General features: G+C 43.5%; 3 protein-coding genes across 4 annotated transcripts in view; 1 reads left to right on the top strand and 2 right to left on the bottom strand.

Annotated features, from left to right (window-relative positions):
- The window catches only part of tulp4a (TUB like protein 4a), a 25,932-nt gene extending 21,667 nt beyond the window's left edge, over nucleotides 1-4,265 (bottom strand). The window contains 1 exon segment of the mRNA XM_067241841.1: nucleotides 3,953-4,265. Within this exon segment, the coding sequence (XP_067097942.1) occupies nucleotides 3,953-4,204 (252 nt within the window). The 5' untranslated portion in view covers nucleotides 4,205-4,265.
- The window catches only part of mrps10 (mitochondrial ribosomal protein S10), a 16,830-nt gene extending 8,079 nt beyond the window's left edge, over nucleotides 1-8,751 (top strand). Inside the window, exons 1-7 of one of the 2 annotated variants that reach the window (XM_067241842.1) lie at nucleotides 6,481-6,552; nucleotides 6,711-6,763; nucleotides 7,060-7,126; nucleotides 7,264-7,403; nucleotides 7,646-7,754; nucleotides 8,024-8,113; nucleotides 8,278-8,751. In XM_067241842.1, coding sequence (XP_067097943.1) covers nucleotides 6,481-6,552; nucleotides 6,711-6,763; nucleotides 7,060-7,126; nucleotides 7,264-7,403; nucleotides 7,646-7,754; nucleotides 8,024-8,113; nucleotides 8,278-8,358 — 612 coding nt within the window. In that variant the 3' untranslated portion in view covers nucleotides 8,359-8,751. Of the gene's footprint in view, nucleotides 1-6,480; nucleotides 6,553-6,710; nucleotides 6,764-7,059; nucleotides 7,127-7,263; nucleotides 7,404-7,645; nucleotides 7,755-8,023; nucleotides 8,114-8,277 lie in introns of those variants that run through there. The other variant, XM_067241843.1, reaches the window with a different exon arrangement.
- Nucleotides 8,752-11,502: 2,751 nt separating this feature from the next.
- si:ch211-51e12.7 (uncharacterized protein LOC336335 homolog) lies at nucleotides 11,503-13,724 on the bottom strand. The gene is made up of 4 exons (XM_067242293.1): nucleotides 13,655-13,724; nucleotides 13,201-13,338; nucleotides 12,831-12,947; nucleotides 11,503-12,443 (listed from the first exon to the last, which is right to left on the bottom strand). Exons 1-4 carry the CDS (start codon nucleotides 13,681-13,683, stop codon nucleotides 12,353-12,355), a joined length of 375 nt encoding a protein of 124 aa, XP_067098394.1. The 5' UTR covers nucleotides 13,684-13,724; the 3' UTR covers nucleotides 11,503-12,352.
- Between the last annotated feature and the right edge of the window lie 1,761 nt (nucleotides 13,725-15,485).

Genomic DNA, 15,485 nt, shown 5'->3' on the forward strand with positions numbered 1-15,485 from the left:
GTTCCCAAATGTGATTTCTGAGTAGACTTGAGGGAGGTGCTCTGTCGTTGGGTGTGGTAATAAGAGTGCAGTTAAGGTCAGTTTCTGTCATTAGCAGACGTATAGCAAAAGTAGGTGCGTGTGTGTGTGTGTGTGTGTGTGAGTGAGAAAGAGAGCGCTAGACAGATCAACAGTCATCAGTGGCCCCAGGGTCTCCTCCACCTGGTGGAATATGACACCTCCAATCAGCCTGCAGTTTATTACCCCCAGAGGAAGGACCAGGAGGGGCTCCAGGGGGATAGTCTGCTCCCAAACCCACTGGGGAAGACTGGGTGTGTTCCTACTGACACAGAGGGACTGGGAACAATGAACCAGCCACCACACTCACCACGGAGTTGATCTTCATATTGTACTTGTCCCCCCTCTCCCACACACACACAGCCTATTTTCTTTATTGCAGAGTCTCCAATGACAGTACACATTTCTTATTTTTAGCCCCAAAAGTAAAACGCCTCCCTTGAGATTGTCACTGTTAATGCTCCTTCGTCTCACTGCCTGCCACACACACACACACACACACACACACAAACAAAGAGACAGAACTCAAAGCGCAGTGTTGTCATCAGCCGGTGTGATCTGTTCTGGTGGGAATAAGATTGACAGGCAAACCACTGTTAACTTTCATGTACTTGTCCTCTTTTTGGATCGTTGAAAAGTGCCACTCTGCCCACAGATGGGGGCTGCTTTTTCAGATTATATTATTAAAATAAGTCTTGGAGCAGATGGAGGCTATTACAATCTCATTTAAAGGCCCGTCCCTTTACTTGTTCTTTTCAACTGGGGCAAGCTACTGCAGGATATGTATTTCTGATGTACAAACAGATTTGTAGCAAAGATGCTTATGTCCCACTGCCAGCTGTTGCTGTAATGTAGGCCAAAGGAGAGCCTCACTGCCCCTATAAACCAATGCACGCGCACGCACAACCGCGCACACACACACACACGTGCAAACAGAAACACCAACACACAAACATGTACACATAATCTGTGATGACAACTCAGCGTCCTTCAATGAGGTAGATGTGGGACATGGCAGAAACGTGCTGACATGGCAGATCTGTGGTGCTAGCACACAGTCTGGTCAGGGAGAGCTGTGGTGCTAGCACACAGTCTGGTCAGGGAGAGCTGTGGTGCTAGCACACAGTCTGGTCAGGGAGAGCTGTGGTGCTAGCACACAGTCTGGTCAGGGAGAGCTGTGGTGCTAGTACAGTCTGGTCAGGGAGAGCTGTGGTGCTAGTACAGTCTGGTCAGGGAGAGCTGTGGTGCTAGTACAGTCTGGTCAGGGAGAGCTGTGGTGCTAGTACAGTCTGGTCAGGGAGAGCTGTGGTGCTAGTACAGTCTGGTCAGGGAGAGCTGTGGTGCTAGCACACAGTCTAGTCAGGGCAGAGCTGTGGTGCTAGCACACAGTCTAGTCAGGGTAGAGCTGTGGTGCTAGTACAGTCTGGTCCGGGAGAACAGCAGGACTGAGGTGCCCTGCCGGAGAAGACGCAAAATAATTAGGCCTGCGAGGTACACACATAACCAGATGATGACATCTCCTGCTGCCTCCTCCCTCGCCTGCCTCTCTTCTCCTCTCCGTTTGCTTTCTTTCTTTCTTCCTTCCTTCCCCATCTTCCTCTCTCTCCCTCCCTCTCACACACATGTTTCTCCTACCTCTCTGGAGCCGTGACGCTTTGAAGTCCACATCACAGAGCGTGTGCGAGACTCACACCTGGCCAGAGGAACCCTGCACGGCCAAGCGTCTCATCTCCTGGCCTTAAGGAGCCTTTCACCCTTTCTCTTCCCTACTCCCTCCCTCCCTCCCCCTCTGTCTGTCTCTCTCACTTTCATACCGTTTCTTCCCATTACTCTTCTTTTGTATCACCACCTTCTCTCGCCTCTCTCTCTCTCTCTCCCCCCCCCCTCTCTCTCTCTCTCTCTGTCTGTCCTCCTCAGTCTCCCTTCCTTCCTGTCGCCTGACTTCTGTTGTCCTTTCCACTTTACAACTTTTTGAATCAACAGTGTGTCTTCTGTGCTTCTCGGAATTTTCCCTCTTGTCCACTCGTCCTTTCATGAGCATATAAACCAGAATGGTCAAAACAAAGACAAAGTATAGATGGCAAGTAGTCCAACATGGTGTGACACTTTACACACACACCCCTGAGAACTAGCTACCTTGTAATCAGCGTTGGCCCCAGCCCTTACTGAGTGGTGAAAAGTAAAACAAACAAACAAAACAAAATGTAAACTAGGGCAAGAACACAAGCATCCATCTAGAAGGTCCGGTCCTTGTTATTACCTTGAGACCCCATCTTTCAGACGTCCACCTCAGATGTAAGAGTGCCAGACAAGTGCCTGTCGTTCTACACAAGCTGGCATCCACTTTTCCTCCATGACCAGGGCTGGCTATCGACCAAAACACCCCTCAGTTCAAAGCTCCTCTCTGTTCAAAACCTTGTGACACTTGCATTTCAAACTAACCTTCCACGTTGTAATGATAACCAAAAATCCTTGTGTCGTCAATGCTGCTGGGGTGAACAATATGCTTACTTAACCTTGGCTCACATAGCGGTTTCCTATGAGGAGAAGCTAACATGGTATTCTGGTCTGTTTTACACTCGGAACAGTGTGTCTGTCACAGCCAGGACATGATGTCATTTCAGCCAGGATGGCGATGTTGAGGGCTGGTGTTTGAAGGACGTTAAGAGGTTTCCCCCCAGGATGCTGAGAGAGCAGCTTTTTGGGTTCGCAGAAGGGTTATCACACGAAGGGAAACGTTTCTCCTCTCCTTCGATCATCTACGGAGCATTTCTAAAACATGGAGGATAACTACAGTGTCACTGTCATACTCAGCATCAATGCGTTCAGTGGTTAGAAAAGTAGGCTAACTAATATGACTTCCTTTCCTACAGGACACCCCCCCCCCCCCCCCGCGTGTCTGTTCTACACCATGTCGCTCCCTCACCAACAGGTCCCGGGAACAAAAAGCTTCACCTCAAAATCGTATCACCGGCAACTTGAAGAGACACTCCTCGTCTCACGAACCAGAAACTCAACTCTCCATTTCGCTGCTCATCACCAGAGCTGTGATGTGAACGAGCGAGCACATCCGTCAGAACCTGACAGAATTCATTAGGCTACGTAATTTCCCGACTGTCAAAGACGCAGAATTATGCGCCGGGCCGAGGCAACCAAATGATGGATTTTACATTCCCCCCCAAAGCGTCCGCTTATTTATTGCCTTATATCAAATATGGACCGAGGACAGACATGATCGACTTCATTACGGGAGAAACGACGAGGAGGGGAGAATCTCGGTCTCTACAGGTGGACAGGAAACCCAACCCTGGGGAACGCAGGCTGTTGTTCTGAGGCTACTCAGCACCACTTAAAACTCCTCGCCAAGGTAAGCCCGTATTGTGGTGGACCAGCGAGCCACATAGAGCACATAGGCCCACGCTCTGCCATATTGTCACTGTGAGAGCCAGGAACTAGCTTAAAGCCCTGTGTGAGTGGGCAGAATGGACAACACTTCAGTGCTTCACTGTAGGGCTCCACTCTCCAGTCAGCTGCCTTTTGGAATGCTGACACAGCAGCTTGGCCCATCTGACCCACAGTACCAAACTACACTCTCACGCTGAGAGGACATTTCAAACACTGTTGAATTGTGGGATGAGAGGCATTGAGAATACAGTGCATTCAAATCTTTTCAAACAAACATGCAATTATGAGTCAAGAGTGCTTAATTGACATGGCATCAAACATGTCTATGCCTTACCACTAAGGTGATGATTCAAAAAAAAGTACTTTTTGAACATAATGCATTAACTTGTTTATTTGTGGGCCAATGCCGAGAGCTTCAATAACTAGGATAAACATTATTCGCAATCGAAATGTATACATTTTGTTGATAAAACAACCAAAGTTATTTTACCTCACTGTTATGCCCTCGGAGGTTGAAGTTGATCCTCTGTGGAGTGGGCCGGTCTCTTCTACAATGGCTGGATGTGAACGTAACACCAACAACTCCCCTCCCGTTCCCGGTGGCCAGCCAGCCTTCCTCATAGTAGCGTCTCCTACACACCGGTTTTTCCTTCTCGCTCTTGGGCACCCGGCCCTTCCACGACAAGCAGAGGATGTTGGAGTCGCTGCAGAGCACGGGTCCATGTTCCACGGCGGCGAACATGCCTGCCTTCTGAGAGCGCTGCTCCAAAATGATCCGGGAGATTCGGAAGTCAGGCGCCTGTTTGAAGCTAGCGCTGGCCCAGCTATGGGTACTTCGCCTCCGATGTATAGAAATCGGTACCGGGCAACAAAAAGTGTTGCATAATATTTGAGGGTATCTTGGGTTATTACGGATTCCCCATGCTATTCAAGAATGTACTAGGACTAAGGACCACTCGTAAAAAAAAAAAAAAAAGTATTTTGGCAGTTTTTCTGTTTTAGGTTAGGGTGTCTGAAATGATACAAGTTGTCTGAATTATTCCAAGATAGTTGATTGCGAAAGCATGCCCGTCTACAACGTGGAATGACAGTGGCAGATAAAGATTGCATAAACGGAAAAGGCACTGGTGAATGTAATGATCAAATCGGTCCTACCTTTAGCCACTGTATCAGCTGGTATAATAGTATCGATCATAGGTCGGGTGGCAAACTACTGACCAAGATTCACTAAAAGGCCCATCCATGTACCATTTAATTGCAATTGTGGCTTCATCGTTTCATCCATGCAACCAACTAATTTAAAAATCGTTCTTCTTGTAATCTTCAAAAAAAAACAAGAAACATATCCACAGACGCACCGGCTTTTGTTTCACTTGATCATGATATGAAAACTAAACCAGAAACTGCCCTGTATTGAAAAGGGGCGTCTTTTTTTCTTAGTATGGTCAAATTCGGTGTGTCATAGTTAAACCGTCCGCCCGCTTTCCTTGTGCGATCTCCGTTGTCTGGAAGGAGTAGGGACTCCTCGCATCAGCTGTCTACCCACGGGAGTGCCACTTCTCCCGGCAACGTCATTACGTCACCTAACTTGTCTTCCAATCCACGTCGGGAATCCCGTCAAGGAGCGCTGATGAGAACAAAAACAGAATGATCGAAAGGATCACAGAAAGAAAATAACACCACACTTCATATTACTGGCATAAAAGGCAAGCAGAAAGAGAAAGGAGATAGAGATAGGAGGAGATGGGGAGTGAGAGAGAGTGCGTGGGCGGATGTCAAAGCCAAAGAACACTAGACAAGCTTTCATTACACAAAAAATACAATGAATACAAAAAACGAACAATATAAGATGGGGATGAAAATGTGAGGAACTACATTTGCATCGTATAACACAATACAGGCTTTGAGAGACGAATCAATGAGTCTCTCCTCTAAAGAAGCTGTAGCCTATAGACAAAATGCACACAAACAATCTATCATAATCTTAAGGTAATTTTACCACAATCTTAATAGCTATGGCTATGGAAAGTTCCACTGGACAATAGGTTTGCGTAAGCGTTTAGGTCATCTAGACACATTGACAAACAGATTTGGCACAGCCAGAAAAACTGAGTGCTGGTCTGACTGGGTAGCCCATAAAATATCCAAATAAAAACACGGTTAAAATGCCCACACACTGCCATTAGCTTGCTTGCTAGCTAGCTAACAAACTAGTCAAACTAACAAGTTCATATTCCAAAAACCAACCTACTACCGTGTTACGTTTTTTAAGCAAATACAATAACGATGTTTACCTTCCTAGATACCTAGGAACACTTACTAACGGGTAGCTGACCATTGTAGGACCTCGGCACTACTATCATCAACTATTCGCTTTCGCTAGCTTGACTAGCAATAGCATTACTTGGATGGATTTGCTAATTAGCATTAGCAACCTTTTTGTCGTTCCTATCTCGATAGATCCAATTATTTGGAACATTATAGTAACAAGGGGATATCAACGTTGTCCTTGCTATATAATCACATGAAACCTGTTGTCATTATCGTCAGATTAATATCAATGAATGATCAATTGCTTACTTACCTCTCTTCTATGTCTCTGTTGCTGCCACTGTACTGGCAGACACAGGGCCCTGGTTACTGTATCACGTGACACACACATGATTTGGCCTGCTTTGTCGCTTCTAGCCCAGATTGGAGAAAGATTTACCATAAGAAGTACCATTTACGATCATGATTCCTAATCATTCTGAATCTACCAAAAATCACTTAAATACAAATTGCCCTTATCATAGTATCAGTCAGAGCATTATTTCCTCAATTTCTATACGGCCGCTTTTTATTTTTATTTTTTTAAATGTACTATCACTTAATGAAATATATGAAAATAATATATCGTTAATAAATTACGTCTCGCGGTCACACCTAAATGTGTAGTTATCATCCTTTACAAGAGGGGCAGCATAACATCGTCTTTATGTAGAGATTGTATTCGTGCACTGCCACTTTAAAAGAATCATGGCTACCCCCATGGCTGTTGGTCGAAACATTCGCACTGCAGCAAGGATATTAGTTGGAATCTCACAATCGGTACGATATGTATTTAACAAACTTGAAATTATATATCTGGATTCTTTAGGTAGGAATTGTACACGTTTCTAAGCAGCTCAACAGCCATCAATGTATTCTAGAGATGGATTAGCTCTCAAGCTGTCATTCACACGTCTTGCCAAAAATCTTTTTCTTAGGGACCACGCTCGTTAAATGCTTGCAGAGGGCAAACACAAGGCACACTTATTCGGTAAGTTGGCTATATATACATTTTTTGTAGATTAACCTTTAATAAAAACACAAAATTTGAATACTGGAATCACACTCGTCATTAGTCTTGAAAGCCTCAGTATTCTCACAAATTCCCCAACCAGTTGAAGCTGAAGCATGACTGATAGATGAAGTCAAGCTTTATGCTGAATGGCTTTAATGAGTGCAGTCAACTACGACAGGACCTAAGGATGCGTTTTTAGTGATGGGTATGTTATTCAAGCGTGTTAGTTAGAAGGGTTGAATTTGACAGCCTTCTGTTTACCCATACTGTAGCAGGCTTCCTTTGACGTCGACCGCATGCATCCACACTGGAAGGCTCTCTGCATCAATCCCTTCTTTGGTGTGTATACATTTTCCTGAATAGGTTACACATATTACACATACAGGTCTGGAATGTATTTATTTAATGTCCCATACACATTTGTTTCTAAAAAATCTTGGTAACACATTACTCGGGTGTTGTATTTCTCATTTTAGGTGACAGAAACAAAGGAGCCTGACGTACTTTTCCAGAAGGTGTCTGTGCTGGTGAAGGGCCATGACAAGGCCGTCCTGGACAGTTATCAGTTTTTTGTCTCTTTGGCAGCCAAAGAGCTGGGCATCACTCTGGGCAAAGTGTGAGTTGTCACAAAGGCTCAGAAGTTCAGAATCTTACATAGCCTACTTCATACTACCTGATAATATTGGTGTAGGCCTATTCATAACATGATTACAATCCATTACTGGTAAAACTCTTAATATTATAGTTGAATTGTAATTATGTTTAAAAACATAATTATATTATCTTCCTTGTGGGATTGATTGACATGTTGCTAAGTACTATTCACTAAAATTGTCTATCACGCTTGCTCTCCATCAGATTTGAGCCTCCCAAAAACATTGACAAATTTACACTACTCAAGTCTGTCCACATCTTCAAGAAGCACAGAGTCCAATATGAGATGAGGACACACTATCGGTGTATTGAGGTGAGGAAATCTTAACCTTATGATCTTAAACTCATTCTATTTCTGTTCCCCACATTTTAAGGACTACAGTAATCAAGGATGTTCTTTTAGGCAATCTACCCCATCGGTTTTTCATGATATCTTCTTGTGGTTCATAAGCCTGTAACTCCACAGACTTAAATAAGGGTGGTTTCCAATATGATGAACAGTGGGGTGAGGTGGGACATCAGTTGCGCATGTTTACATTCTTCCCTGTCCTCTCCCCCCCCCCCCCCCCCCCACCCACCCAGCTGTGTCATGTGACAGGCTGCACAGCAGACGTGTACCTGGAGTACATCCAGAGGAATCTACCAGAGGGCGTGGCCATGGAAGTAACCAAGGTATGATTGACAGATGTTACAAAGAGCCATTAAGATGTTGTTCCGTGCTCTAGATTTTTGATTACATAGTTAATTAGATTGTGCTTTGATATTTGGTGTTTATGCTTAGTCAATCGGATAATGTCCACACAGTAGTTAACGTGCATATTGTTCCATCTTCTCAGACCGCCATGGAAAAGATTCCTAAACACATCATGGAACCAATGTGGAAGGACCTGACCTCTGAAGAGAAGCCCAGCCAGTAAGAATGGAGTGAAAAGAGTAGCTGTTCATTCTCTGGATGCTCTGAGAAGTCAGTCGTCATCAAACCTCCAACTTTCTTGGAGAGATCAACGGAGGGTGATTGTTCCAAACATGTATATTGATAAATTCTGGTTTTGGCCATCAGAATGGTTATAAACACTTCTGCACTCCCCCTAGTGACAGCATTGGTGAACAAGCAAGATAACATGTAAGCTGCAAGTATCTCATCCGTCAAATATAAAATTACTCAACTTTTTCAATTGTCTGCTGTTGACTTCATATCAGAGGTTGCTAACATGCAGCTTATTTGAATAGGTTTATTGTTTTTCAAGTATGATATGAGACTGAATTATGTAATATTTGTTTTTGTTAATAAAGTATATGTAATCATGGCATCCTGTTTTGTTTTGAGTGCTTGTTTAAGTGCATAAGCTTTAATTACATGCAGTGCTGTGTCATAAGGGAGTGAATCGAACAACAGTTATCAGAATGGTCTGCGGTGTGTTTGTGGTACAGGGAAAAAAAACTGCAAACAAAAGCAAATGTAATTGAAAAATTAATTTAATCGAATAATGCTGTACAAACAGACTGGTGCTGTGAGAACAAGCAGGAGGCGAAAAAAGATTCCCCCTTGTCTGTCCATTGTCCTCCCCAAATGAAGTCCAGTCATGTGCTCATCAACATATGGACTCCCTGTACTAGCTGTTCTATTTCAAGCCACCCCACCCCCCTCCCCTCGTCTCCTTGGATCAAGATGAGTCATATACGAAACCTAAAAGAACACTTGGCATTAATCATGTAAAGACCCAGAATGGCTCATCTTCTCCACACAGAGCAGCAGACTACAGTACATCTTTGGGATCATCTTAATCGCTGATCATTCAGGCAGTGTAATGGGTCGGATGTCACCTTAATGTCAAGAATACTCTCCCTTTTCACTTATCAAACTCACAACTGAGGGTATAGTAGATGATGGACTAGGAAATATTTACACACTAATCTTATAACTGAATCCAGACATACACCCTGCACTTTACATGTGGTAATTATTAATGCCTCATCAATCACTGTCAACACTGTTCTCTTGGGAATCCTTATATCCACTGCTGTTGCATAAGGAGGATGTGAAAGGATCAATTATTCTTTGTTATATGGAATATTGTGTAGGCTACATCTAATGCAGTGTGATTCTAATCATTATTGAAAAGAAGAAAAATGAGTTGTAGATGCAGATCCACTTTTTCACTGTACACCTATGACCCTGTAACAAGAACATACCAAAAGAGTTTCTATTTCAACATTCCCTTCTCCCGGTCTGTCTCACCTGGCTCAATGGACTCCTATGCTCTGGCAGGCTTTCTCTTCGTATCTGTCCTGTAAAAGAGAACCTGCAGATATCTGAGGGGAAGGGGGGGGGGGGCAGGGAGTTGGGGATGGAGGGAGGGAGAAATGGGCACAAGATGGGTCTCACCTTAGAGGAGAAAGAGTGGGTATAAAACAGCACATCACTACACAGGGAGAGAGGGGATGGGGGGAGAGAGAAGCTTGGTCTGGATCCTTCAGGACACAAAGAAGGTCAGTCAGTGATCATCATTGTAAGAGGATAGCAGCCGGGCAGGGGAAGGAGACTGGAGGGAGGGAGGGAAGGAAGCACTTATTTATTGATGGGGAAGATGGACAGAGAGAAAAAAGTGCAACACCTGCAGTGGGCTTCTGTGGCGTGGTATGTGTGTGTGTGTGCGCGTGTGTGTGCTGCTAATGGACTAGACGTTAGCCTCCGTTGATGTCTTCTGCCGTAAGGGTACCAAATAAAGTGTGTCTGTGAGTCATTGGATACATAATGTGCTCTACTTTTCCTATGGTTGTTATCTAGTTGTGGACATGGCAGAGGGTAAAAAAATAATTTTCATTTTCTTGATAATCTGTTTCAGGAGGGTTTCTACCATGACATATCTGTGCATTTTTCATTATGAAAGGTATTCTCAAATAAAACATCACTATTTCTCATTTCATGTCATGCAGACGACCCTATCCTGCTGTGGGTGTGTAGGACATATTGCACCTTTACATGCAACTGCATGCATTGCAACATACTGGGACAAGATTGGGAAAAAAAAGTCAAAAGAGATCAAAACAATTGAGGATAAATAGAGGCATCGTTTATCAGAAATATAAAACAGAGACCCTATGGATAGGTTGGAGCACTACCATGACACTATAAACCACTTGTCTGTTCCTGGGATATGTAGTTAAGTCATGCTCTAATTCCTAAAAATGGCAATATATTATATCACGATTCATATGGGGATGAAGATGTCCTCCTTTTAAACAGACTACCACTCCAATTCTGGTTGTGAGATGCTGTAGCCTAACGTTTTGTACATTTAGGTGGGAGTACATTTCCAGCACAGATGTAGAGTGGCGGGTCTTTCCTGTTTCAAATGTACACACCCTACAAACTGTGGTCCTCAGAGTAGTTCCATACAAAATTTGTGGTTGCTGTTAACCTCAGCCCTCAGCACAGCTAAAATATCATAACATATTTTATAGACCCATCTTATGTCTACAGTACAGATTTAAATTCCCTTAACGGCCTTGGTCCTCCAAATTCTTTTTAACAAATATGGGGATGTGTATTCAAGTGTATATGTGTGCAGCAATGCAGATATATAATGGATACAGAACACTCATAAATGATGTGCAGTGTTTTAGAATTTGCTTAGCTTTCATGGAACCATCAGTACAACAACAGCAATAAAAGTGTAGCTGTATTCTCTTCCTATACATTTGTTCTCGTCAATCAACATTACATAGTTGTACGGTTGCTTTAGGGTGACACTGAGGCGATGCTCAGAATGTGACTTTGAATAACCAGTAAAAAGAATACAGTTCAGTTTAGGTTTATTTTTATTTTTCTTTCTCTCATGACTACGTCAAAACTGTTGACGGTTTTCAAAAAGCACATTCACAAATTCACAAATTGTAAGTTAAGTCAATTACATAAAGGTAATAACACTTCAAAACTAAACACAAGAAATAGTATCTTATGGTATAATGAAGCAAATACTTTTATCATTTGCTTTCAAATATAATAGAGATATACTAATATATATTTGTTCAATATAGTATCCATTTATATTCATAGATTTTATTTTTGTCATTCCATAGTATACTGTAGATTGCTGAACACAAACATGTTCCAAACAGCAATATATGTATTAACTTAAAATAGCTGCACATTAATGATCTAAAGTAGCACGTATAGGAGCCATGAATGCATGAATGTCCAATATAATCTTTTCACTTACAAAATGTGTAGGTGAGTCTACACAGCGTTTGTTATGATAGTGTACTGTTTGTGAAGTAATGTAATACAAAACTATGTCCAGTAATGTCCAAACTATGTCCAGAAGGAAAGGGAGGTCCAAGGAGTCATCCACTACAGTTACTGTACACTGATGCTTGAGGGCTGTTTGTGCTCTCTGGTATCCTTTATTTGTTTCTCTCACGTCTTTCCCCTCTCACTGACACATACTGTGGTACACTTCTAGAACTCTCTACTGAGGGTCGGAAAATACTTTTTAAGGCTCACAGGGTGATCACAAGAATCACAGGACATCTAAAGAACGGAAATGTTGACACCTTCATCTTGGGTAATAATCATTCCAATGTGTTTCTTTCTATAATATTTACTGTACATTTTATTTTACGAAACAAGCTCATGTTTTTACTTCTAATAACAGAATTTACAATAAACAACGGTTTTACACTGTATGAGGCCTTTTAAGTGTCCTCACTTATTGTAGTCTGTTTCACCTATTCTCCGCCATTATACAATATCAATACGCATTTGGCTAAAGGAAGTGTTTCACATTGTGTTTAAAAAGGTCGGCTTTGTATGACACACATATGGGGGCTATGTATGTAGCCACCCCTATACACCCCACCTTGCTACAAAACAAGTAACTTATTTATTTATTTTTGGGTCAGGCTGCATTAAAAGCGTCGGCCACCAGGGGGCCCTGGCCACCTCTGGCCTCTACCAGGTGGTGGGTGTCGTGGAGGAGAAGCTGGTCCATTGTGGTAGCTGTGTAAAAGGATAAAATCACATATTGGATTCTCTTGCTCTGCCACTAGGAGGCACACTCTTGAGTGTAGTGCACTGGAGGGTCTCCCCCTTCACATACTGTGCTAATATAAAGGTCATTTTCAGTTTTGGTATGTTCACCTAAACCGTTTCATGCACTATTTAGAACAGGTGCCCTTGAATTTGAGCAGGGTTTATGATCTGTTGGCCCTAAATGGAGGTCTTTACCTAATGTTTTTTTAAATCGTTTGATTCCAAATGAACTGAATGGAAAAGGCAGGGGAAATGGGAAGGCATTGGAAATGGAAGGGAGTGAAGCTGGATATTCTATTAGAGCTGTAGAGAGGAGAGGATGTTCTGTGTATGTGGTGTTAGTAAACTTCTTACCCTCGTGGGCCTCTGGGGTGGAAGGGTCGAGGGGGCCCGTGGGGCATACCCCGTCCACGCAGGTGAGGGGGTCGCCCTCGGAACCCTGGATGTCCCAGGGGGGGAGGGGGGCCATGTCTACGAGGGACAAGACGATATCAGGACATCATGTCAAAAAGGAACTCCTTGGAGAACATATCCATGGTTGTTAAGATAGCTACAAAAAAGCTGATGAATTGATAAAGACCCAGACTACCTGCATGATATTGGTGCCATTCACCATTTTAAGTCCAATATATATTCTATTCTACTGATTACTTAGGGCGTGATGTGGTTTAAATCTAGTTCAACAGTGACCCTATAGATCACATACGTATATGGTGTGTTTCACCTGTGCATGGGCGGGTAGGGCCCTCTGAGGTGCAAGGGAGGGGGCGGGGGAGGCGGAGGACCCATGTGCATGGGCCCGCCCCTTCCTCCACGTCTACCCCTGAAGTCTGGGTATGGGCGCATCCTTCCTATCCCTCTCCTGCAGGAGAAGCAATGCATCATGGGAGAATGAGTCATTCAAGATTCCATGTGAATACCTGTCAATCATGTTTATACAAACTGCACAGCTCGCACGACAAAGATCCAGCTAATCCCACAGACTCCTTCAGCGCTGTCTCTTTCCCATTCTCTAAAGTGGTTTACTTTGACAGCGAGAACCCCAAATAAAATACTGATATACTGCAGTTGGATTTTCAATGACCAACACATGACAAAACATCTCTTATATTGTGTGCAGATCATTCACATCATACTCCTTTAACCTCATGTACAACTGTTGTATCCAGTACTGTTACCTCATAGGCCCAAATCCGTTCATGAGCATGTCCCGCCCTCGGCCCCTGCCACGCCCAGGGGGACCAAAGCCTTTCGTCATCATGCCCCGCCCACCACGAAATCCCCGGCCCATCCGACCCACTCGGCCTTGACCTTTGAACCCGCGACCCCTGCAGAGAGGTAGCGGAAATTGAAAAAAAACAAACATCTTACGGATGGATGTGATGGATGGAAGCTGGCCAGAAAGGCTCACATGACAGACCTGGCTTTGCTCTCTGATATGGACTCCTCAGATGCATCTTGGGAGGTTTGTGTTGTTTCTGTCACCTGTTCTGTGTCTGCCATCTGCAACAGACATCACATGTGGTGGAGTCAGATTACCAGTCTTTAATGAAGACCTTCAATAAAAAGTTCCAGTGACTCATATGCTCACTGATAGTAGGAATTTTCAGTTAGGTTGGGCTCCTGTTGCCCCGAGATCATAGGTCATCATTTAGTTCTATATATATGACACAAGGCATTCAGCGTAAAACAGTAAGGAGACAGTAGAGACTTACAGTCCATGATGACTTATGATATTGTCATGGTACATCCTTTCAAGGACAGAAGATGAACACTGTAGTATTTGTGGGCTAGTGGCCTTTCTTTCCTATAGAAATCCTCCTGACACTGACTCAGGAGGGCATAACAGTGAGTGATCTATGCATTAAAGCTGTGGTCTGGTGTCCGCAGACAGACAGCCTACCAACTTTGTCATCAGAAGTAAACCTTATTTATAAACTAAAGGTTTTAAAGAGATCAGTAGGATGTATGTTTTAGTTACATTAGGGTTTGACTGTCAGTAAGGACTAGCAAACTAGAAAATCGAGGGCTAGAACTACACATTTTCATTTCAAATTAGTATGCAGACAAACCAGCTACAATTCCTGTCACGGATACAGTGTACAGTTGAAAAGGCCTACTTGATACAACCCTGGGTGGTCCTAATGGGGAGTGTGAAATTGATCGTGCATCAGCCAACACTGTGGGGACATCACCTACTGCCAGTCATCTAATCTGCCATCTGTTCAGGGTGGCAACCACTTGTATCACATTTAAATAAGGGGCAAAGTTGAATAGGTAAAGGGTTAGGGTTAGAATATAATAAAGTCTAAGGCCGCTCACTCAGCAACACCAGCCAGTTAAAGCCAGACGTCCAGCTGCTGAGGTTGGGTGTTTACAGCAATGTTGAAGAGAGTGCTACTGTGTTAATAAGGTGCTACTGATTTCAGCTATAACTTTTACGAAGCCTTTAGAAGATGGGGGAATCACATAGATTTCATTCCCTGTGGCTGAATGAATAGATGGTTGAGAAGATAAATCAAGCCAGTCCTGAAACTACAAGGTAATCAAGCATGACTTGAGCAAAAGTCAGTTTCAGTCCCACATCATTTAGCGACTGACCATCTTCACTAGAACACAGGGTGTCCCCTACAACATCAGATGTCAGGTGGCTGAGCGGTGAGGGAGTCGGACTAGTAATCCGAAGGTTGCCAGTTCGATTCCCGGTCATGCCAACTGACGTTGTGTCCTTGGGCAAGGCACTTCACCCTACTTGCCTCGGGGGGGAATGTCCCTGTACTTACTGTAAGTCGCTCTGGATAAGAGCGTCTGCTAAATGACTAAATGTAAATGTAAATGTAAATGTTATTAAAAGGCTTGTCAAACAGTGCATGGTCTTCAAAAAGACACATAAGATAAAGAACATTCCCCCCCCTCCCCCTCCCCCCCCCACACACACCTAGAGATCCTTCAAGATCCTTTAAAGCAAATCTGTATCTCTATTAATGAAGATCTGTGATTGAAGAAAGG

The sequence above is a fragment of the Osmerus mordax genome, chromosome 8, assembly GCF_038355195.1.
Source record: "Osmerus mordax isolate fOsmMor3 chromosome 8, fOsmMor3.pri, whole genome shotgun sequence".
NCBI lineage: Eukaryota > Metazoa > Chordata > Actinopteri > Osmeriformes > Osmeridae > Osmerus > Osmerus mordax.

Excerpts from the sequence above, each read along its gene's own strand:
- si:ch211-51e12.7 (XM_067242293.1), bottom strand. The coding sequence starts at position 13,683 with ATGCTCATGAACGGATTTGGGCCTATGAG. Across the intron at positions 13,339-13,654 it reads AACGGATTTGGGCCTATGAG|GAGAGGGATAGGAAGGATGC; the intron begins GTAACAGTACTG and ends CTTCTCCTGCAG. Across the intron at positions 12,444-12,830 it reads CACCCCAGAGGCCCACGAGG|CTACCACAATGGACCAGCTT; the intron begins GTAAGAAGTTTA and ends CCTTTTACACAG.